The 25,380-nt window shown below is 34.9% G+C and overlaps 2 protein-coding genes and 1 long non-coding RNA gene across 5 annotated transcripts; 2 read left to right on the top strand and 1 right to left on the bottom strand.

The window, feature by feature from the left end:
* Positions 1–246: 246 nt before the first annotated feature.
* LOC113740254 (probable receptor-like protein kinase At5g61350) lies at positions 247–13,814 on the top strand. Its single transcript, XM_072044986.1, has 18 exons — positions 247–520; positions 706–807; positions 2,903–2,985; positions 3,138–3,222; positions 3,307–3,393; positions 3,582–3,643; positions 3,771–3,952; positions 4,077–4,137; positions 4,715–4,892; positions 4,983–5,021; positions 5,120–5,181; positions 5,278–5,314; positions 6,103–6,152; positions 6,270–6,339; positions 6,948–7,023; positions 7,419–7,498; positions 7,578–7,646; positions 11,079–13,814. Exons 1-18 carry the CDS (start codon positions 434–436, stop codon positions 13,737–13,739), a joined length of 4,071 nt encoding a protein of 1,356 aa, XP_071901087.1. The 5' UTR covers positions 247–433; the 3' UTR covers positions 13,740–13,814.
* LOC140005370 (uncharacterized) lies at positions 8,062–8,624 on the top strand. 2 transcript variants are annotated; one of them, XR_011813211.1, is made up of 2 exons: positions 8,062–8,202; positions 8,450–8,624. It is a non-coding gene; the product is annotated as an uncharacterized lncRNA (long non-coding RNA). The 2 variants fall into 2 exon arrangements; XR_011813210.1 differs by having other exon boundaries at positions 8,187–8,328; positions 8,450–8,551.
* Positions 13,815–14,355: 541 nt separating the features above from the next.
* LOC113740255 (SNF1-related protein kinase catalytic subunit alpha KIN10-like) lies at positions 14,356–22,375 on the bottom strand. 2 transcript variants are annotated; one of them, XM_027267809.2, is made up of 11 exons: positions 22,235–22,375; positions 21,395–21,579; positions 21,042–21,226; positions 20,760–20,942; positions 20,509–20,640; positions 20,245–20,430; positions 18,055–18,144; positions 17,889–17,972; positions 17,347–17,451; positions 16,890–17,117; positions 14,356–14,762 (listed from the first exon to the last, which is right to left on the bottom strand). In XM_027267809.2, exons 2-11 carry the CDS (start codon positions 21,573–21,575, stop codon positions 14,649–14,651), a joined length of 1,488 nt encoding a protein of 495 aa, XP_027123610.1. In that variant the 5' UTR covers positions 21,576–21,579; positions 22,235–22,375; the 3' UTR covers positions 14,356–14,648. The 2 variants fall into 2 exon arrangements, 1 of the variants encoding a protein (XP_027123610.1); XR_011813209.1 differs by lacking the exons at positions 14,356–14,762; positions 16,890–17,117 and adding an exon at positions 17,677–17,777.
* Positions 22,376–25,380: the final 3,005 nt, after the last annotated feature.

The raw sequence follows: 25,380 nt of genomic DNA, 5'->3' as shown, positions 1-25,380 counted from the left end.
AACTACACTTTACCTCACCTGAACATCACTCCTGGTCCATAAAAGCCCGAAACTCGCAGAAATGTTGGAGTCTTTTGAGAACGAAAGCTCTGAAAATACCGAAAGCGCCAATCAGAAAACGCTAAATACATTCTCTATTGAGGGAGAGAGGGAAAAAGCGTAGACAACCGTTGGTGCAGAGAGAGAAAGTCGTGATAAAAGAGGAGACCACGTAAACGAATACGGTCCATGAATGTAATGAAGGACACAGGGAAGAACACGATTCAATTCACCCTTTTTGGATTCTATACGACGCCGTTCCCAGCATCATTCCCTATCGATCAACTCTACTTCAATAGAGCAGTAGCAGAAGAAGAAAACTCCGAAGAAGTTGATAAAACCTTCCCAAAATAAGAAAAAGAGCTTCTCTCTCTATAATCTTCTCTCACTAGAAATGTTGAGCGAATCTCCCGCGGATGCTGCTCCCTCAACTTGTGGATTGAGTTTGGAAGGCCTCGATGACGTCGAAGACTATCCCTGGGTGAGGATTTTTTTTTTCGAATTTTTTAGTTTTACTTTTTTTTTTGGTGATTTGGTTATCGAGTTTATGAATAATGCGGATGAATTTCGGAGTTATTTCTGTGGAAATTTGATATGTAGGTGAATGTTTTTGGATAAAATGTGAAATTTTTTAGTGAATTTTGTGGAATGCGTGTATTTTGGTAGGATAATGAAGGAGAAAGGTTGATGTCGTCGGGGAGGCATAGCCATCTCTATGATTTAGTGCAGATGGGGAACAAAGCCTTCCGAGAGAATCGACTCGATGAGGTGAATTATTTTATTTTATTTTTTTGCGGGATTTTCATCCCTTTAAACAATCGTTTGGGAAATCTGAATTAGAAATCTTCAATTCAAGTGTGCGTCTTTTTAATTTGAGTGATACTGCTTCTTGGTTCTCTTTTTTCTTTATTGGTGAGCAGTTTGTGGAATTGAATGTAATACTTTTGCGTGTAATACTAATTTGCATATATGGATGTCTATTTGGTGTATGTATTTGTGCGGAGGATAACATAGGCAAGCTGCAGGGTAACAGAAAGAGCTTAATTTATTGAATTTAGACTCTTGAGATCAGTAACTTTTTATGTGACAAAATTAGCCTTGAACAGTTGTAAACGGGGGTGGTTTATGTAAGTGGTCTGAATTAGTTGGTAGTAGAGAAGGTTTAGGCTTTGGATGTTTTCAAAAGTATAAGGATTTGTTTTCAGGTAGTTTAATGAACTAGATTACGCAATGCTTTTGATGATTCGTAGCCTCTATTTGCTTACCTTTGCTTTCTCAGCAGTAGTTTTGTTGTCAGCATACTGGTATGTGTCAATGGCTGTCCTTTTAGGAATTTTGGGATCATAGATGGTGATAGCTTGTCTATGAGTAGGTCTTTTGGGATATTGGCAAGATTGCATGACTTTTGCTAGGATCATCTGCAGACATATTGTCTGTCATTCTCTTCTCATTGTTTCTCAAGAAGATGTTTGGTGCATTTTTCCCCTAATATGATTTTTTAAATCCTTAGAAAATATTCTATGTTGAGAGCCTTATTTGTAATTTTCTGTCCCAGTTGTCCGAAATATGTGACATAGTAAATTTGGAAAGAAATCTTCCCCTTCTATTCCTCCTTTTGATCTTGCATTCAATTGTGAGTTTACTTCATCTTTGCTGTCCGCATAATTCTTGTTCAACTGTTTATTAGTTCCAAAACATTTATGGTTGGTATGCATGTGTTCTTGTTGGCCTTTGGAAACATAGCAAAGCATGTCTGCCCTTGTTTGCTTGTCATTACTAATTTCCATGAAGATAGTACTGTTAACCACTATGAAACAAGGTAAAATTGGTCAACCAAGGAAACTTCATACATTCAGGTGCACTTTGAAAAAAACATATTAGTCCCTGAAAGAGACCAATATTGCGGGAAGGAGGAGTATCATCTTTACTAAAGGATATATGGTGGGAGCTACTTAAGATATGTCCCTTCTTCTTAGAGTTCCTACTTTTTTGGCTTTGTACCTGTGAGAATCTTATGCTGTGTATCCATCCATTCAGAGGAGAAAAGATTCTTTGGAACAATAATATTGGTCATGATGTCTGTTAATACAGAGGTCTTATGATGATAGTGAATAGCAGGCCACAAGTTGATGTGTTTAAAAGGCCACTTCAGTATGTTTTCTTGCAACTGGAATAGAATTTTGGTGGTATGGTGATTCTTTGTACTGGGATGTGACTTAGAATTTTGGTGCTGTCTGGACTAGTTTCAGGAAATCCAGATTTTTCCTTTTCTTAACTAATTTGAAGATGACATTTTTGTTCGAGTAGTATGTTATGGCTTTTGGAGGTTAGGAGTTGCAAGCAATGCATGGTATCTGTACTGTGGTTATTCAGGACCAAATTTACTGTATTAGTGCTGCTTATAATATAATACATCTATGAGCTATCATTTGTACATCTGGTGTATGTAGAGTTCCAAATGTTTATACTGCTTTGTTGTAAAATGGCAACTTACCCTACACCATAGACTAGAGTAGGTTTGAATAAAGTCATTCAATTCTAGTAAAATTGCTTTAACATAAATTTAGGTTGCATGCAGGCCTAAATTTATGTTGTCTTTATGTCAAAATACTTGTACAAATGTGGATGCAATGCATATATTTCCTCTTATTATTAAATTTGCTGCTGCCAATTCTCTTTGTCACTTCTTGCATGAGAAAGTAGATCCATTATACAGGTGTAATTCTTCCAGTGCTGGGCCGCAGTGTTTGACCATGAAGTAGCTTACTTGAGTTCTGTCGAATTGAAACACATAATTTATACAAAGAGCTTAGTGTTGTGTTTATGTTGTCATCTTTTTTGATGAATAAGTTTCCTTTTACAGGCAATCAATCATTATTCAAGGGCTAACAACATAAAACCTGCTGACCCTATTGTTCTTAGCAACAGATGTACTGCCTACATCAAGTAAAACATTGTGCAAGTTTTGCATATTCTGAATTTTTTGGTGCCAATAATTGCTTTGAGTTGGCTTCTTAATTGGTCACTATTATCCTGGTAGTGGACCCAACTATTACTCTCTTACATTGCACTAATTCTTTGTTGAATTTTATTACCAGATTCAGTGAATTCCTGAAAAACAGACCTCCATCAGTTTCAGAATATAGACCATTAAGTGGGTTGGATCCTACAACTCATGCTGGGGTATAGGTTGTTCACTCTGTTTAGTTGGAATCACCCGCTTTTGATGGCTAATTCTTCTTTTTCTTGTTTCACCATGATCTGCAGCTTGCACTGAAGGATGCTGAGAAGTTGATGAGCCTGCGAGCTAATTCAGTTACATCATACATTTTGAAGGCAAACGCACTCATTTTGGTATGCATTTGAGTTGGATCTATTTTAGCATGACTGAGAACTAGTTTTCATTTTCACCTGTGAGATGAGCTTGCAGGTAGTGGCATTAGCTCCTGCAATGTGCCCTTGTGTTGTTTATTTGGTTTGTCAGTCTATTTTGGTGGTTAGGAAAGTTGAAAAACTAATTCGTACTTTACATGAATTGGCAGTTGGAAAAGTATGACCTTGCCCGGGATGTTGTCTATTCAGGTCTTCAGCTAGATCCTTTAAGGTAATGTGAACTAATAATCAAGTAGATAGATTTTTTTTTTTTTTTCGGCAACTTCGTTAACCATCCACCTTTTTAGGGTTTAAATATTTTACTAAACTACTGTAAATTTCATTCATGTAAATTGCAGCAATCCTCTTCTAAACCTGGAGAGATCAACAGCTAGTACAACTGGGAGGAGAGACCTTGGAAAACCATTGCGAACTGACGACTTTGATTGCACTCTTTGTTTGAAGTTGTTCTATGAACCTGTCACAACTCCTTGCGGACATTCTTTTTGCTGCTCATGCCTGTTCCAATCGATGGACCGGAGTAGGTTTTCATGTCATAAACACAAACCTGTATCTCCCCTATTCTGTCTGATTTACTGCTTATTTACTCATTTCTCAAGTATTTTCCTTCAACTTGTTTCTTTAATTGCTGGTGGAAATTTTAGGTAACAGATGTCCGCTCTGCAGAACAGTCCTGTTCATTAGTCCCAGAACCTGTGCTACTAGGTGAGGATGAAATCTGATTTGTATACCTTTCTTTGCATTTACAGGCAAAATCTTTCTTCATTCTGCTGCAGTTGGTTGGAAAGATAATTTGTCCCCTTAGTAAATTTTTTATGTAGATTGTCCTGTGCAATTATTTTTCTTTTTTCCCTCAGAGAGAATCCTGTAAAGATAAAAGGATAGACAGTTAACATAGAAAAAATGGGTTACATCATAATGTTGCGGATTCAAATTCTTGTTTGCTTCATGGAAGTTCTGAAACATGTCTTTCTGGGTGTCCTGTTGCTTGTAACAGAGCTAAATTGACTACTATTGAGTACTGGGTTTGAGGGGACCGCCAATTCAATTATTGGTTGAGAGCAGGGATGGATCTCAAGCTTTCTTCGATGTTCTTGTATTTTTGTGCTAGTTTTCTGTTTGCCCATTTTGACCCAAAACAAAAATCTTCTTCTTCTTCTTTTATGTTTAATAAATTCATTAAAATGCTTTCCTTTCTCCCTTGCTTTTATAGTAGTTCCAGATGCATATGATCTATTTGTAGGAAAAGTGGTAACAAATGTGTTTGTACTTTTGTTTGCAGTGTGACATTGAACAATATTATTCAAAAGAACTTTCCAGAAGAATATGCTGAAAGGAGGTCTGAGCATGAGAGTTTAACAAACCCTGGTGTAGATTTGTTACCTCTTTTTGTCATGGATGTTATTTTGCCTTGTCAGAAGTTTCAACTGAATATATTTGAACCTCGTTACAGACTAATGGTGAGCTGGATTTTGTGGGATTTATTTGTCAAAACTAACTCTATATTAATGGAACATATTCAAATGCCCTTTTACTTGTGTCTTAAACAGGTGAGGAGAATTATGGAAGGAAATCGCCGAATGGGAATGGTAGGATTTGTTACCACTCCCTTTTTTGACTTCTTTTGTTTTTGTTGGGTCCTAGCTCCCACATAAGTATTGTTTTGGCTTCTTTATCAATATTGTAGGTGATCATTGATTCTACAACAGGTTCCATAGCTGATTATGGTTGTGAAGTGGAGATTACAGAGTAGGTTATTTATTCATGTTTATATATCACATTTTCTTTTGTACATTTATTAAGATTTTTAGTTTTAGTTTCAACTCTCTGCTTTTGTGGATGCAGTTGTGAGCCACTTCCAGATGGAAGATTTTTCCTGGAGGTGAAGCACTTTTAAGTTTCCGTAACATATCTGAGTTCTTTGTCCATGCTTATTTAGTTGTTCATACCTTTTTGCTAGGCTAAACCTGAAATGCTCAGTTTTCTACACTTACATCCTGATACTAGAGATACTTGGAATTGATTTACACTTGATAAGAGGTGGTTTTGCCTTAAAATGATTAGGCTGTTTATTTGACAAGGCCCTTGAGCTAGGATCTTAACATGTGCTGTCGATGCCCTGAAGTAGGTATTCTGAGTACTTCCTAGAATCTGAAAAACTTCAACACAGAGAAATAGGTTGCTTAAGATCTAGGAAAGTGGAGAAAAATGAAGAAGTTTCTAAATTTTACTTATATCTAGTGACTGGACAAATGCCTCAGAAAATTGATGCCTATCCAATTGAAACTGGAATTGTCTCCAATCATGGCTGTCTTCCTAATGCTCTAGGAAAGCCAGGATTAAGATTTATTAAGAAAGATGTTCTCTCTGAACTATAATATGCTCTTATCTTTTCCTTGAAATCTAGTTATTTTGAAAAAACTTGATGATGATCCATTAAATTTTTTTCTCTGTAAGTTGTAGACATGATTGTGATTACAATGCTGAGCTGGTCTCCTAATAGAAAAGCGAGAGAAAAACTGCTTGAGTGCTCCCTAACTTTAGTAGTTTGCTATAGTATATCTTCGTGTGAGGCTTACATCTGTCTTCATCTTCCACTTTGTTTTCCAAATGCACTTTCTCTTTATAGACTTGTACTCCAATCATCTAATCTGTAGAAACTTAACGTAGGTTGAAAGTCGCCGAAGATGTCGCATCATTCAAAACTGGGATCAGGATGGGTTAGTTTTAGTAAAAGAAACAATTCTGAATGATGGTTATTTGAGATTTCTGGCTTTCTGTTGCTTTATTTTGTCTATTAACTAGCTTTGTCCTTACTCTGTTGTTCATTTGTGAAGGTACCGTGTTGCAGAAGTTGAATGGGTTCAAGATATATACCCACCAGAAGGAACAGTTGAGAGGGATGATGTAAGCCTACTGTTGCCTTGTAACATCGGTCTGGCATATTGAGTGCCACTTTCGTTCTTTTTCTTGAAGTGAAGTGAATTAATTATGCCAATACTTCTTGTGAAGATTGATTTTAATTGGCATAGAAACTGAACCGATTAGTTAGATGCCTAAGATTTAGATAGTTACCAGGCACACATTAGAGGTGTAATATGCTATTAACACTTATCTGTGAAATTGAGCCATCTGGGTCTGCCTTTACACCATATCTGAATCTTTTTCAAGCTGTTGAAGAATAAACATGCTTTAACCTTTGGCACTGCTTTACTAAATGCTTTGACTATTTCCATGGGATTGTTCCAAGATGAAACTATCCCCTTTCCTTCCTCTCTATCCTGCTGCCTACTGGCCCTCCTTTTTATTGGGTATTGCTATGTCAATAATGCTTCATGTTTGTTTGCCCCGTCTGTCTCACATCCATGTGCATGTAAAAGTATCAAAATAATTAGAATAACGCTTGATATATGTACATGGCCTACCTATTTTTCTATCTGGCACGTATGCTTTTAATGGATGTCTTAGTATTTAATATTTGTGGTACATCAGGATTAATTTCTCCAAGGCTACAGTTACAGGAAATGATAAACAAAGCAGCAGCACATGCTAGACAATGGATAAGAAGAGCACAAGAAGCTGCGCAAGGAGGTAAGTTGCCAATGAAGAGATTGCATAATCGGCCTCCTTACTTTCTCCATCGTATTGGTTAATCAATGGATCAACATGTTCCTGGATGTGGAATTGCTATAAGATGTTTAGATTACAATTGCCAGACTTCTGGAAGTGATGTTGAATACAGCTATATGTCTAAACAGTACAAATTTGCATGTCGTATTTAAGCAACATTTCTGCAAATGTAAATGAAGATTGTTCACCATATTTGCATAATCTTGAAAAGGATTCTCAAAATTGTCAAAGTATTCAGCTCAGCCTTTCTGCTTTCTAGTGAGAGGACTGAAGGATATTTTTGTACTCCTAGTTGCTCTATACTCTGCTCTATTCTTTTATTTTGGCTGATCCTGACAATAATTGTACATACGCAGATAGAATACGGCTTGCAGAACTTTTTAAAGCAGAAGGGATGATGCCCTCAACACGAGATCCAGAGCGTTTCAGTTTTTGGGTATGCCCATTAGCTCAGAATCTAGTTGGTAAAGACTGTATGCACTTTTATGTTAATTGATTTCTGGGTTTCGCTGCAGCTTGCTACACTAAATAATCAGAGGCCACCAGAAAGGTTAGAGCTTCTGCGCACGAGAGATACAAAAGAGGTATCTGTCTTTTACTTAATTAACTATTAGAAGTTCCCTTTTGTTGCATTTCTTAGTTGCTCTCATTTGGCACGTTGGTCTAACCCATAATCCCCCCTAAAAATAGTTTCTGTTCATTCCTTTGCTGCATCTGTGAATGGTTGAATACTAACAGTTTGGATGGCTTAGAGTTTGTTGACTTTATGTTTATTTATAATTCTTCTCGCAGTATTGGTTAAACAAGACTTTCTCATGTCATTTCAAAAGCCAATGTATGAAATAAATAGGGAGTAAAGATGTTTTTTTCAAGAGATGAGACATTATGTACCCTATGATCTAATTGTTTAGCAAGGCAACTTATTCTAAGATTGATGTGAACGAGCAAAACATCAAGTAAGATATTACGGTTGTTTTTTTGTGGTTTATCATTCACAATTGCACTTGGTTAATGAAGTTTTGGTTGTACAGTGAGTAAATTACCCGTATGGCATTTTAGTGGTTTGTGCTTCAAATTGACATTTTATGTGTGGAATGAGCTAGCACAGGATTTGGTTGTTTCTCAAAGAGTTGATGTCAGGTATGGAAATGCTAACGAGTTTCAAATGTTAGACCAAAATTGATGTAGGTTTTTTACCTCTACGGTAAATAAACTAAGCAAAATATTTGGATGGCTAAATGGCACTTGCTCTTAAAGAAGCCACGGGTAATTTTATATGTAGGGCTGGACTCTACTATCATACTTAATCGAGTATTGACCCGTGACAAAAGACCAACCTGCTCCAAAGGTACTTGCTGATTTAATCATCTTCCTGATTTTGCTGCAGAGATTGCGAAGAGGACTTATCTATATGAGGTCAGAGGATGAGAGATGTCGACTTCAATGAGCGTAATAACAGTGCCTATGGTTACAAAATTCCATTGGTAAATGAATGTTTTGAGGCAGCGTGGAATACTTTGATCCTTGTATAGAAATTATGGATCTTCCTGAATTAGGGAAAACGGGAATCTATAGTCTATTCTTTGGTTGACCTATAGTTTTTCTCCTCAAAAAGGTCAACTCCACTTATAGTTCATTGTAATAACCCCCCCCCCCCCCGTTTTTTTTTTTTAATTCTTCTTTCCCTTTTCTTGCCTTTTGTTTCTTCTTTTTTTAGAATGATGGCAACATACTAATCGCTTCCCTAACCAAACCCCAAAAAAAAAAAAAGAATTAAAACAGAAGGTTCTTGTATTTGATTTTTCCATCTCTAGATAAAATGAGAGAGAAGAAAAATGAGAAGGGATAGACATTAAATCAATACGCAGAACTCTGTTATTCACCTGTTAAATCTCCTGCCTTAAAGACAACAGTTGAAGTAGGGAGGGGGCTAATTGCTATATTCATTAAAAAGAAAAAATGAACAAAGGAGCAAGCTGATTGCAAGCTAACGTGTGATTGGTATTGGGATGCTGAGCAATGTTTGTGGAGGGAGGAGAGATATTGCAAGCTGAGCCTCAAGCGTTCAGGTGCAGTTCATGGGAGAGAAGCTTCCTAACACATTTGTTTTCGGGGTTCGGCCAAGTTGTTAATACTATAGTTATTTCTGGGACAAATGCTATTTGATGGAGATTTTCATGGCTCATACACAAAATTATTACAGTGTCATTGTTTCTGCGTCATCAAATGTAACTCGAACTAAGAGCATCTCCAACGGAGTATAATAAGGAGTGCAATGCCTGACAAAATATGGGTCTATTATACGTATCATTCTGATGATGTGTGTAATGGGTGGGCCAGCCAGGGTCAAAATTTAGCAGCCTGACAAAATTTTGCCCAGCAATCTTGAAGGTTTCAACGTTCATTTTTTGCAATGTTATTATTTGTATTTTATTTGATTTAAATTATGTAATATTATGTTATGGAGTTCAACTAATTACATAAAGAATTATTAATTAAGTATGGATTATTATGATATCTTCACATTTGAGGTATCACATATTTGTTTAATGTTCTGCATAATTATGTTTCAAAAAATAACAATATATTATTTTTGAAAGATAGAAAAAGATATATTGTTCAAACTTAGAAATTAATAATATTATTTTTAGAAAATAAAAAATTCAAAAGGTAAAAAATCTAATGAAAGTTAATACTTTATTTAAAAATAACAAAATTACTTTATTTATTTATGGGATATGAATTATGCATTATTAAAATAAATGTTTGATTTAATTATGGACTCATGCTATTACACCTTATAGAGTATAATCCATTGTGAGTGGAAGTGTCATAAAAGAGGAGAAAGTGGAATGCTGATGCTCTAATAAGTTGTATTGTACTTTTGCCTAGTTTTCTTTTTATTTTTAATTTGGCAGATGAGGGATGGGATTTAAGAAATGGAAAAGGAAAAGAGGAGAATTGTAGTTAGGCTTTCTAATTCTTATAGTGAAATGTAAGATATGTTTTTGTGATTTGTTTTTGGTAGCTATCTTAACAGCACAACTAGCGTTTGAGCTGACTTTGTATGCATATTAGTTTTTGCCATTTGTCTTCTAGACAGCTTTTCCATTTTCTTGTCAAATTTTTTTGTTGGGGTTCACCAGCAGCCGTTCTTTGTGCTGTGTTACCAAATTCGTGCAGTAGAATCTTTGGTCTTCTTTTCCGGCCAGCATTAAGCTGTTCTGTGTGCATATCAAATTTCAACAACCTAACCAGTTCACGGCAACATTCCAAATTGTTTTCTTTGCTTTCTGACCTCATTAAAATAATAGACTCTAAGAAATAAGAATCTTTGTTGCAGTTAATAAGCTGATAACCCTGTCTGGCATGATTAAATGGTCAGTTTAGTGAATTATATTAAATTGGCATTAAAAATTTTCATTAGGGGTTGATAAAGGCCATTCTTCTGTCTAATTAGCCATTAGGAACTTGGCTGCCTAACAATCACTTTTAATGCCTCACTAATTGCACAAACTAAAATTCTAGGATGAAGCAAATCCTCTGTGAAAGTCAACCACAAAATCAATCATCCATCCAAGTTCCCAGCTGGATACGCGGTTTAGACTATTAGTTAGTTACTGCACTAAATTTGTTAAAAGGGGAAATAAATTATTGAAAGTGTAAACTGGCGCCTAAAACACAGCTCAGTGATTGCTTTGATGTCCTCAATCATCAACACAAATAGTCTCATTTCTCCCCAGAGAAACAGTCCTCATCATATCTGTTTGTCATGAACTCACTCTTAAAAAAATATGTACATGAATGCACGTCCTTCCCATTACATGTATCCAGCCAGCAACTTCTTGTTAATGTTTCTTTTTGGTCAATTCTCCTATGTACCAATGCCTTCTCCATGTCCTACCCCACAAAAAAAGATAATTACTTTAGTCTCATTTTCACAAACACTTAATTCTTCTCATTTCTTTTTTCTCCTTGAAATTTGAAAAGCATCTTTGTTCCATCACCATACGTAGCCTAATCCACCAAAAACTATCACCTTAATCACCACCATCTGCTTGGCACACTCATTGCCTCCGGCGGCAAAAGCAATGGGAGGACTACTTGCAGCAAGTTATGGAAAATCAAGAGCTTATGGCCCTCTCTCCTTGGCGGCTACCAATTTCATTTGTCTTCTTTTTGCCTTGAACAGAAGTTTCTATTTGGCAATGGCAGACACTATCGCCTCTTCTTCCTCATTTACTCCTGCTGATAATTATCTCATCAATTGTGGATCACCTTCAAGCACTTTCCTTGATGATGGCAGAACTTTCAAGTCTGATCCTCAGTCTGCCTCGTATTTATCCACTGATGAAAATATTCTAGCTTCCGTTAAGTCTTTTCCCAACAATGTTGCTTCCTTTTTACCTTCTTCATCGCTTCCTTTGTATCTTACTGCAAGGATTTTCCACCATGAATCGATGTACAGATTTATCATCTTTCGTCCAGGCCGCCACTGGGTACGTCTGTACTTTTACCCTCTACCACACCCTTCTTATAATCTAAGTAGTGCTACATTTTCTGTTAGCACTGACAGTGCTGTTCTCCTGCATGACTTCTCCGTCAAGGACAGTAATAAATTGGTATTCAAAGAGTATCTCATCAATGTTTCCTCTGATGCATTCACGCTCAGATTCTCACCAATGAAGAATTCTTTTGCATTCATCAATGCTATTGAGCTTGTTTCAGTACCAGACAACCTCATTTCTGATTCAGCTTCCTCAATTTCTCCTGTTGGCGATTTCAACGGGTTGTCTAAGTATGCACTTGAAGTGTCTTATAGGCTGAACGTTGGGGGGCCAATTGTGACTCCCAAAAATGACACATTGTGGAGGACATGGCAGCCTGATAGCTTATTGATGGAATTCCCCCAAGGTGCTAAAAGTGTATCTGTAAGTCCTGACACGATAAAGTATCCAGACGGTGGTGCCACCCCTTTGATTGCTCCAAATTGGGTCTATGCAACGGCAGATCAGATGGCAGATTCGGGTGTACCTGACTCAAACTTCAACCTGACATGGGACATGAATGTTGATCCAAGTTTTTCTTACCTGATCAGAATGCACTTTTGTGACATTGTGAGCAAGGCTCTAAATGAGCTCTACTTCAATGTGTATGTGAATGGAATGATAGGTGTATCAAGTCTTGATCTTTCAACCATTAATTCAGACCTTGCCGTCCCATATTACAAAGATTTTGTAATCAATGCATCAGCAATTTCAAATGGTACCATAGTCGTTCAGGTTGGTCCTACTTTAAATGCTCAATCAAGTTCCCCTAATGCTATCCTCAATGGCTTGGAGATCATGAAGCTTAGCAACATAGCTGGAAGCTTAGATGGGTTGTTTTCTTCACCTGGTAATCCAAGTTCAGGACGCAATAAAATGAAAATTGCTGCTGCGATTGGTTTAGCAATGGGGATAATAGCTCTAGCGTTGCTTGTAATGAGTATCATTAGGCTACAAAGAAGACCCAAGGGTTGGAGAAAGCAAAATACCTTCGCATCATGGCTCCCTCTCAATGCAAGTTACTGTAGTTTCTTGTCAAGTAAGACCAAAAGTAGTAATTTCTCAAGTATTGTCTCACCAGGACTCGGTCTGGGAAGGTGCTTTAATTTTAATGAGATAAGGGAAGCAACAAAGAATTTTGATGAAAAAGCAGTAATTGGAGTTGGAGGTTTTGGGAAAGTCTACCTTGGGGTGTTGGCAGATGGAACCAAACTCGCCATAAAAAGAGGCAATCCATCCTCGTCTCAAGGCATAAATGAATTTCAAACTGAAATTCAAATGCTTTCCAAGCTCAGACATCGCCATCTTGTGTCCTTGATTGGATACTGTGATGAACAATCAGAGATGATCCTGGTTTATGAGTACATGGCCAATGGTCCACTTCGCGACCACATTTATGGCTCAAATTTGCCACCATTATCATGGAGGCAACGCCTTGAGATCTGCATCGGTGCAGCTCGCGGATTGCATTATCTTCACACAGGTGCAGCACAAGGAATAATTCACCGTGATGTTAAAACCACAAACATTCTACTGGATGAAACTTTTGTCGCGAAAGTTTCTGATTTTGGCCTGTCCAAAGCTGGACCTTCATTGGAACAAACGCACGTTAGCACAGCAGTAAAAGGCAGTTTTGGCTATCTTGATCCTGAGTACTTCAGAAGGCAACAGCTTACTGAAAAATCGGATGTCTACTCCTTTGGTGTGGTCCTCTTCGAGGTAATATGTGCAAGACCTGCTCTTGATCCTGCATTGCCAAGGGAGCAGGTCAATTTGGCCGAGTGGGCAATGCAACAACATAGGAAGGGCTCGCTCGAGAAGATCATTGATCCTTCTATTGCCAGCACAATAAGTCTTGACTCACTAAGAAAATATGTTGAAGCTGCAGAGAAATGTTTGTCAGAATATGGAGTTGACAGGCCTTCAATGGGGGATGTCTTGTGGAACTTGGAGTATGCTTTACAACTTCAGGAGGCATCTTCAATTCCTGATCATCCCGAAAAGAAAAATCCAGAACCAACTAGCTTGGAAGGGCCAAGCGATGAAGGGGTCATGCTGATTGACATGACTGAAGATTCTGGAGTAGTGGTTGCTTCTCCCATGTTTGTTGAAAATTTTCAAGCAAGGTAAAAAGGAGCTAATTGAAGAATCTGACAGTTTACCGATGGAGGGGGGATGGTCATCGCAAGCGAGATCGCTGCCATCATTTTATTTGTACTGCTTTCTGAGTTCTTCTAAAGGCTGTTTACTGATGGTTTTGCCAATTTTCTTGGTCACGTAGACTGTTGATTGCAGAGTATTATTTCAGCAGACCTAATCTTCTTTCGCTTGATCAAGTTCTTACAGAAAAAGTCTTTGCATATTCATGTATTTATGTTGCTTACTTCGCGCAGGCTAAGGCTAACCTTGTTTGTTGTTTGCTTTGGCTTGACGTATTTGTAGTCTGTGTATCAGATGACAAATAATTTTCCTATTATCAAACCTTTTCAAGATCATTAAATCAAGAATACATCCAGAACTACCTGCTATGTTAGGCTAACAACTCAATATTTTCATTAAGCATTACTTTATCTCCCGATTTTTTTGCACTTGTAATAAGAAGATCCATACACAGGCCTTCTCCCATTGACACTGTTATATTCAACTACAGTGAACTCCCTCAATTTTAATTACTAGGAGAAGTTTCTAAAGTGGCACATCTCACAGAAAGTCAGCGTATGCTTTCATTTCTCATAGATCACAGCTCTTAAAGAAAGTCAAGGTGGTTATGATAAAAGTCAAGAACAAAGAAATTGTTCATTTCCAGTACAAACATGCAACAAAAAACTGAAACTTATCTTAAATTACAACTTGGAGCCACTACAGTGAATTCTCTTGTCCAAGCAGGGTCATAAGCAGCTCCAAAGAAGCCCAACTATAAACAAAAGATGAGCAATGTGCATGAAAAGAGAACACTACAAATGTACAGAACATTTAAGAGACACAGCCAAGGCATAAATACTGCAAGAAGTTTAGGCCGCTGTCTCTTCTTCAAACATACTACGAGGCCTCGAGCAGCACAACAAAAATGGCACAAAACTCCAAGAAGAGTATCTGCGGCCCGCTCACTCTCTGAAGATCAAGTAGATACTTCTCATCACGAACTTTATAAAGCTGTCAAAATTTCCATGCAGGTCCAGATCAGCAGACTGAAGATACGAAAATATTATGCAAAGCTTTCTATCTTGTACTTTTAATTCAAGGGGAAGTTAGCTAGACATTATAATTTAACTCAAAAGCATTCCAACTTAGAATGGGGACCAGATGTCACATGCAAAAGTTTGCCCAATTCAATGCAATACAACTAGCACCAATTGCTTCTAATATAATGGTCTTCCACAAAAAACCAAATATTCTACGTTACACTACATATTAGGAATAATCAAGATTAGTGCAAAATTTGATGCAACTAGGTTGCATTGAAAGCATTAATCCTTGGATTGGCAGGGAATGGGAATAAGAACCATCTGCAAACAACTAAAACCATAAAATGTCCTCCAGCAACTTTCAACGCACAGGTGAAAGGTGGGATATTGAGGAGGCTGCTTAGCATTGCTTGTATGCTTGATCAGCATGATGAAAACATTGTCATGCCAACAAGATGTTGCAAGAGATAATTTTGACCATATCTATGTTACTTAGACTCGGGTACAGGAGTCCCATGGGCACGGGTACTCTATTTCAAAATGAAGAGCCCCAAACGGGTATCTTTAAAACATGCATTTCAAACTGAAGCTTGCAGTATGATTAAGAATGAAAATGAATTACTCAAAATATGGACTGCAGTTGTGACAATAAATTCGAAAATTGCAAAGCAAAAGTTGCAGGCCAAGAAGAAAGGAAAAGCAGAAAACTAACACTGCCCCCTTTAATCTGTCTATGTGAATGTAGAATAGTTAAATTCAAACAAAAGAAAACAGCCCACTATTCTTGAAAATTTGAAACTGTATCACAAATCTTAAATAGTTCTAAATAAAAGAGTCAAAAAAGTATAATAGTAGATGAAACTTGGTAAATAGGCATTCTAATAAAGCGAGCTTTTAGGAAAGTGCCAGAGTATTCATTCTTTTGATGAGTGAGAGGCTTAAAAAGGATACAGGTTTAGCTCTACACAAACTCTATCTGTAAGAGAACTTTATTCATTCATTTTGGGCAAATATACATGATCTCTTCCACAGTTTGTAGCAGCCTAATACCTCCTCCCTGGATTTCAGAAGCTCTATAGATTCCCCTATACCTTCCTAACGCTCATTAAACTTGTTTCCAGTCAACCTTCAGAAATTTAACCCAAGACCATTTCCGGAAAAGTAACCACAAAAAATGACAAAGACCCAACATTGTTACCCCACCAATTGCCTACAACCTCCAATCAACCTCTTGCACCACCTGCCATCCTTTCAACTAATCACCCCATCTAAGCTTCTTTGCCATAACCCATTGTCCCATCTACCAAGCATCCTCTTCGGTACCCATTATCCACCAACTTTTTCCACTAAAGCAACCAGCTGACACAACTTCCCTTATAACAGCCCACTAACAAGATCTCATTCTTGCAAATCCACACCTTTCTATTATATTACCTCCATAAACGTTCCACCCAATTCCTGTTCTAAATCCACAAGCCACATATAAAAGGAGATGGGGACAAACTGATTCCTTACTCTTTGGCAAAGTAGTTGGCTGTTGTGGGGTATCTCTTGGTGAAAAATTTTCACTCTTTTGGCATTTTCTCATTTCATGCTTAATAGCAACAGTTCAATATTTCAATTCTCAATGATAGCTCAAAACATACTTCGAAAAATGTAAATAGCAAGGAAGGTCATAGTACTTTTTCAGATAAAAACAAGAGGGAAGAGTACAGGCTTTTGAAATTAGCGGTAGGCCATGGATGTTAACCCTCAAACTTTTGAAGTTTTTTAGGGGGGGGAGGGTTAAGGAAGGAGTATGATATTTCATTGCATGATAGGAACTAAATAACATGTTGGAAAATTCTTCTTCCTCTACTGGGGTTTTCCACCGCAAAGGAAACACAAGTTGGAAGAGAAAAGCAGTTTGAGCATCATTTGACCATGATAACATGTGGATTATGTAATTCACAAAGTTCACTTCATCTTCCATCACTAAATGAATGTAGTATCAAGGACACAGAACTTCCATCTTGGTTACTTGTAACGCATAAGGAGAGCTCTTCAGGCAAGTAAATAAATAACAGAAAGAAATTAATAGGGAGAGATCTAATGCCTGCATCTCAAACTTCAGAATAGCTTGGGGCTGTAAAGTATTTGCATTGGCTTCATTAGCATGGTAAACGTGGTCATTGATGTGATTGGTAGCCAGACTTTCATTGTCCCAAAAAGCATGATTCCAGAGACACTTCATGTTATAGTGCCCAATTTTTTTCCATCTAACCTTCAGTTCTTGAAGAGCTCCAAGAACCTGAGTCATTAAAGCCCTTGGCTGTGCTGCAGTCTGTACAGATATCAGCAAAACTAATAAATTGTACATGCAAATATCCAGACAGCCATAGATGAAAGTGATAACATCATTATTATTTAAATGGTTAGCATTAGACAGGCAGAAATCAAAACTTTGCTGGAAAAAGAATATGATGAAGCAAAACAACGAATAAGTAATCTGGACAGAATATTTATTAATTTGGTATGACTTCTGACTTAAGCAAGAGCACCAGAGCCTTTACCTGAAGCCCAACAAGCCAATTTTTCTCTCTACCCATATGAGGAAAGCCATGCCCAATGGACAAATGCAAATCAAGCTCAGGAAAAATTCCTGGCGAACAAGCCTCCTGGAGTTTTGTACAAGAAGAAATCAATGATGGGGAGAGCTTTAAATTTAAAAGCAAAAGATGCAAATTCAAACATAAAGTAGATACACCAGATCAACAACATTGATAAAATACCAGGAAATATCATTCTCACTAATTAAATTGACAAAAGAAATGAATATATACTTCTTAGGTCAAGAACATAAACGAATATCATATGTATTTCCTTAAAAATAATGTTACTACCTCCTCTGCAAGTAATGCACATCTTTACATCTCTATATAGGCTAGGAAGGAATAGCCTAAATATATCCAAAATCAATTTTCAGGAGAGCAAATTTATGTTCCTGGGGAAAACCCATCATAGACAATTAACTACTGTTGAGATGTAATCCAACTTACTATAAATGTATTAATAGAAATAAACAGGCTGATATGACTTGACAAGATTAGCATACCATTGACTCCTGAAATTCAGCTCCCAGATAGCCACTTGAAACAGGAGAACGGTTGTCAAAAAGCAGGTAGTAAGCAACAGTAGCCTAAAAGAAACCACTGCAAGTTACACACCCAAGCAAAATGTACAAATTAAATCATAGCAGGTGAATGTAAAATTAGGTTTACATCATTCTGTATTCTTTTCTGAAGAGATTCAAGCAGCTGGCTCCTGTCAAATCCCATCCTCAGAACTTGCTGGATGATATCCTCATCAAGCTGTAAATGGTTAAAACATAAGACTAAACAAAGAAAAAAGTGAGAGCAAGTAACAAATGTAGCCATATTGTCAAAGGATAAGTTAGTAGGAACTTGAAAAATCAAATCCAGTTTTGAGTTTTGACAGAGATGGGAGAACAAAAAAATAGTGGAACTGGATTTGATCTAACATTGAAATCTAGGTTCATGCAGAACCAACAAAAAACCTAGATCAGGGGCTAAATTAGCAAAATATCTGAAGTTTGACACAAAGAGCTCATTAAAAAAAAGAAATGAAAATAATAACAATATCAATTTGGTAATTCAAAATGAAGAACTTGAAAGCCGAAGGCATCAATTACAGATTCTAAACCTATAGGTTTGTAAACTGAGATAGCATTCTTCTCGTCCAAGAAATTAAACCAAATAGGATAGCAAATAAAGCGAGGAGCATACCCAGCTCAGAAAAGGAAACAAGAATTCTAAAATAACTCACAACTTCCGTTGCTAGATGATGAACAATAAATCATTAAAAGTAGCCTATGAGGTCATGATGTTCCAAGTCCTCTCTTGGTTACAGGAGAACTCGTTCTTCAGCCTAACAAGCCTTCCAATGCATATCTTTTTTTGCTATTTCCAATAGTAAACACACAGAACTGATGCTTCAGAATAATCTCCAAAACTATGAATATCTCTTAACTTGCCAAACAAAATAAATCTGTTTCTTCATAATATACAGCAGGAATCTGTTATCCTTAAGTTTCTTCCTCCCAAAAAACCGCAAGCATCAGTTCTTCCACCCAAAACTAATGCTTTTTGCTATTTCTAGGTACATTAATCTCTGACGATTGTCAAGCATCAAAAGTAGGCTTGCATTAAGCATGATGAAAGTTTTATTAAAAGGTCAACAAAAAGCATTAGCCTTTAGTATTCATATTTCAACAATTATGTTGCTCTTTTGCATAATAATTTGAGAGCACTACTTTTCCCATGAACTTTTAAAGATGCCCCATCAACAAAAACATCTGCACCTGGATAAACATTAATAAAAGAGACTCCCACACAAGCACAGTGTTTTCCCATCAATCAACCAAGCATTGTATCTGGAGTGTCTTTCTTCAAGACTACCATCTAATATAATATTGCTCCTTAGGTTGATTCCTTGTATCTCTAATAATCAAATTGCTGATTCAAAATTCACCAAGTTCACAAACTCCTGACGTTAGTCGTAGCTCAATCTCTATTCAGTTCCACTGCCTGTAAAGCCACCATGTTCACACTTCTTCAGCCCTATTACCAATTCATGTCAGCAGAAATGCAGAATGGTCTAGCCAAAACCTAAATCACTATTGAAATGTAGGTTTTGAGAGCACAAATTCTATAAGAAGATATCAAAGCAGAGGCAGCCAATAATCATTTAATAAGAAAAATAATAGAAAGCTCAAGCAATGAGTTTAAACAGTCTAAATTCTAATATAAATATAGTTAAAGGAGAAAGCCTTTTTATCCAAAAAAATAAAATCCAAAAGGAAAGTAAATGATACTAGGATCTTACACCTAACTAATAAAAGGAAATAAGCAAAAGTTGTAGGCATATCAAATTTGCACGCTGCTACAATACACGACAAACTGTAGCTTGGGCATGGTACCCTATGAACATTCACCCCTTCTTTCTATTTGCATGGGAATGTAATCCAGATATGTGATCGCTAATAGTACATGTCATCTTATCTTGTTGAAAATAATACCATGGATGAAACAATATAACTCCAGCTGATGTAAAAATAAGGTAGATACACCTAACCCTTGGTAATATCTACTTCTTATTCACAGGGTAAAGCTTGAACATATCCAATTGCATGCTATGTGTTCAAAACTATTAAAAAATAAGTAAAGATTTATCTAGCCCATCAATATTGTTACTTTACCAATGAAAAGTTAATCTTCAACTTTTCTAACAAACCAATAAAGATGGTGGCGTTCCTTCAAAGAAATCTTAGGACTGAAAACTCCAAATACCTTTACACCATAAATAAAGGTAAAATTTTATCATTCCACAAACAGGGCAAAATTACTTCATATCATCTCTAGTTAAATTAACAAATAGAGCAGCATGCATGCCTTTTTTAAATGTTGCCTTGCATCAGGTGAAGGAACGGCTAAGTAACGAGGAAGATGAACTTTGAACCAGTGGTGTTGACGAATCTCAGGAATTGTTATTCGCTTCATAGGGTCAACCACCAGCATCCTTGGGATCAAATCCCTAGCTCCAGGTGATAGATGACTGGGAAGAGTATATATCCCACCCTAAAAGACAGCATTGTCAATTATCCACTTACATTATCAAATGTAATATGAAGATCATAACTAATTAAATGTATTTACCTTGATTTTCTTGAAAAGATTTGGAATATTTTCATCATCAAAAGGAAGTGTACCACAAAGAAGAGCATACAAGATTACACCACAACTCCAAACATCTACCTCAGGACCAGCATAAAGTTTGCCAGAGACAACCTACAGTTAAGTATATAAACAGACAGCATTGAGTTTCCAACCTCTGACACTGATAGGAAACTAACCTTAAAAAAAAAAAAAAATTAAATCTTAGCTCAAGAATTATGATCATTGTAAACCTCTGGAGCAGCATAGTTTGGGCTACCGCAACTTGTCTTGAGAAAATGGCCATCTCGCATTATATTGCTCAATCCAAAATCAGCTATTTTCACATTTCCTCTAGAATCCAACAGTAGATTTTCAGGCTTAAGGTCCCGGTGGACCACCATGTTTTTGTGGCAATACTCTACACCAGAAATAATCTATTTTGGAGAAAATAACCAGAGCGAAAGTGATGTTAACCAGCAGGCAAATAATCAGCAAAACCAAAATGCTACATGCGATGGGAAAAAGCAATCTACCTGCTGAAAGAAATGACGAGCTTCATCCTCCTGTAACCTGCCCTTCTCTACAATATAGTCAAAAAGCTCTCCAGACTTCACATACTCCATCACCACATAAATATCCGCTGGTGTCTCTATCACCTCATAAAGTCTTATGATATGTGGATGCACAAATAGTCTGCATATTTTAATTTCCCTTCTCACTGCAGCACATTAGATGCATTTAAAACACGCAAACCACATTTCAAATAGCCACAAGAACACAGCAGAAACTGTAGATATCCCAGAAATACACAAATGCGCAAACTAAAGTCCAAAATCAAAACCAACAACATGCAACACTAAGATTGATCCAAGCATGTATTTAATACCCTTTTCCTCCATGTCTGGATTCTTCATTTTACGACGGTTAAGAATTTTCACAGCCACTTTATACCCAGTAAGCACATGTTCAGCAATTTTGACCTTCCCAAATGAACCATGGCCAAGGGTTTTCCCAAGCCTATAGTTCCTTACTAGCGCATCAGCCATATTACCACCTCGACCATCCATTTGTCTGCACAGAAAAAAAAAAAATCAACCTTGACCTTCTCCAAACCAGGATAACCAATCAAAGTACATAAAATATTGACGTTTTACACAATAACCCACATACCAAATTTCTTCAAACACTGGCTTAACAGTACAACAACGAATAAAATTCAATTTTCTTTGACTCTTCTGATCATAAATGGAATAACAGTGCGCAAGAATCACATAATTAATTTTCAGCTGAATATATCTTCACACAAGCTTGCTAAATTTGTAAACTATATATTGCTACTTACAAGAATTCTAGAATTACTCAACAAACAAAAAAAGAACTAAAATAGAATATAGCCATTTCTACAATGCATGCTAGTGATATAAGCGAAAACAATTCAATCACGCATTTGGATAAACGGAATCAATCAGCTAAGTTAATCACATGATCCCATTCCACTAGGGAAAAGTAAAAGTTAACGAACAGATTCACTAAATTTGACACACTAATTACTTTACCCTTACTCTTAATAAAATGGGCATTAATTACCATAGAGCAGATTAATCAAGAAAATTCATCATTTCATAAAATAATCGCCATTTCCAGACAAAAATAAGGACTAAATCAAATAATTAAACCAACAACTGATGGAATAATTAAAAATTCAGTAACATCGAATTCAGTTTACCAGAGAAAGTCGGGTGCAATCCACTAGGTCTCCAATTCTGCAAGCGAAATCAGAGAGAGAAAGGGGTATAACAGATTGAAAAACAAACGAAGTTAAGAAACCTAAAAAAAAAAAAATTGAAATAAAATAGTAAAAAAGAACGGATGGGGAATTTGGGGATTTCGGAAAAAAGTAGACTCAGATTTCAGCGAGTCTGACTCAGCATTACGTTTTCGGATTTGAACGTGTTCTCACGGTGGACTTTTCCTTTTTTTTTTTCCGGTCCAGCTCAGCTGGCCCAGTTCTTTGTAGATGGGCCAGCTTTTGATGTTCAATAGCTCATAGTCCAATCACTTAGGTTTAGATTCACCTAGGGGGCGTTTGGTTCGCACGTCGGAATCGGATTCGGATTCGGAATCGGATATCTTGGGTTTGGAATGAGGTCATTCATTCCAATATATTTGTTTGGTTCAAGTACCTGGAATGTGTATCATTACTATAGTTGATGTTTGGTTCGTCGACTCTTTCGGAATGGAATATAATAAATATATTATAAACCACATCGTAAATGATAATTATTGGCTCTTTGTAAATAAGATATAAGAAATTTTCACTAATTAAATATATTAGTATAAATGTATTAGTAAATATATTAGTATAAATGTATTAGTAAATTTAGATAATAATATTATCATTATAAATTTGTAACTAATTCAATTAAATATTATATATATAATTAAATATAAATATATAAATATATAATTATATAATATATACAAATATTAATTATACTAATATTTTATATAAATATAATATATATTACATATTAAATATAGTTATTATTATATATTATTATATTTAAAATAATAATTATTATAATTATATAACTTATTAATATTACATACATGTATATATTAATAAATATAAATATAATTATATAATTTATTAATGTTATATACATGTGTATATTATAATCATATGCACATATAATATGCATTTATAAATATACATATATATTATAAATATATTATTACATAATATTAATAAATTTATATATATTATATAAATATAATTATATTTAACTGAATAATTATAATATATATTTATATAATGTACTAATATTATAATTATAATATATTATATATATGTACATAATTATAATTATATAATATATAAATATTAATTGTACTCATATTTTATATAAGTATAATGCATATTAATATTAGATATAGTAATTATTATATATTATTGTATTTAAAATAATAAATATAATTATATAATTTATTAATATTATATACATGTGTATATTATAATCATATGCACATATAATATGCATTTATTAAATATACATATATATATTATAAATATATTATTACATAATATTAATAAATTTATATATATATTATATAAATATAATATATATTTATATAATGTACTAATATTATAATTATAATATATTATATATATGTATATATTATAATATATAATAAATATAATATATATAAATATTAATTATATCATTGTATAATTATAATATGTAATTGGATTTGTTTCTTGGAATCAAACTTGGGAATCGGACAAAACCCACCAAAATACTAGGGAATGGAGAAACACCAAATTTTTAGAAATCATTCCAAGATTTCAATTCCCATTCCAGTGAACCAACACACCATTTATGGGGTTCATTCCATTCCCCGAATCTGATACCCTCTTACCAAACGCCCCCCTAGTTTGTTACCCAAGAGGCCAAGACAAAGCCTAAATTTTGATTAAAGAGAAATGTAATTATTATAGGAAAAGTACGAAGTAATGATAGTTATGGTAATAAAACTATTTTTACCTAATATAACAGGTAAAAACACTTTTAGTAACTATTTGGTTATCTATTGGACCGGTCATCTAAACAAGATAATACCTAAAAATTTGGGTAGTAAGTTTCGCATTAAAAATAGTAAGTTATCCCCATAAATTAGTAACTTTTATGTCTCAAAAAATAAATTGAAATAAAAAATAAAGTTACTTTTTTAAAAAAATAAATTACTACTCTATATTCGAAACTTACTTTTTGGAGAGTAAGTTTAGTTAAAAAATAGTAAGTTTTTATAGATTAATAGTAAATCCTGTTGATAGAATATATAGTAAATTTGGTTAATCATCAAAACTTACTAGTTTGTGGCATAAATTTACTATTTTACTTAAAGAAATTTATATGAAACAAGTATTAGGAAGTTTATATAAAATAATGCTAAGATTTTTTATTAATGATTGAAACTTAATATTATAGTTAGTAATTGTTGGTAACGTAAATGTATAATATATGATTGTATGTATCATTTTATAAATGTTATGTGTTTTAATAAATTTATTTCTATGTCACAAGTATAAAAGTTAAAGTTGTACTAATAATCTTTGAAAATTATAGTAAATCTACCCATATATTAAGTTTCATGAGTTCAAATATATTTTGTATCATTTACAATATGGATTTATATGCACATTTTCTATCAAACTTACTTTTAATTGGCAAATAGTATGTAAATTATTATTAAATGTCATTTTATAATAATCATAATTTTTATAGGTGAATGGTATATAAACTGCTAAAATTGTCAATTTATAAATGATCAAATCTTACTACTTTATGGCATATATTAGTCTAATCAACTAAAAAATTACCGTAATTAAGTGTACATTGGTTGTTAATTTAAAAGTTGCACCTCTGTCACTATTTCGTTATTACTACCACAAATTTTTCTAATCAAAGTAAAACAAAATCAAATATCTTTTCCTTTTGTATGCAATATTTATGTTTAGTAAAAATTAATAAACCATGATTACATTTCATAATTTCTAATGAAATTAGTAACATTTTCTAAATAAATTGGAATAATGTGTAAAATATGTTATTTTTTTACCAATATAATTAAAAGAAATTTGCACTATTAAAAAGCAAATGCGAAGAAAGGGCGATGGCATAAGTATAAATGTGAGCAACTATATACATATCACACCATGAGTTTAGGTTTGATTTGTTCAAAACATCGGTAATTTATTCGTTAGTAGATATAAAATGCATATTATTTTTCTACAAATGGAAAATACAATTTCATATATACTAACTATTAACAGAATATGTAGTTTGAACACGATCAATTGAGCTCATATTT

This window comes from Coffea arabica, chromosome 4c (assembly GCF_036785885.1).
Source record: "Coffea arabica cultivar ET-39 chromosome 4c, Coffea Arabica ET-39 HiFi, whole genome shotgun sequence".
Classification (NCBI taxonomy): domain Eukaryota; kingdom Viridiplantae; phylum Streptophyta; class Magnoliopsida; order Gentianales; family Rubiaceae; genus Coffea; species Coffea arabica.
This window is presented reverse-complemented; position numbering and strand designations above follow the sequence as displayed.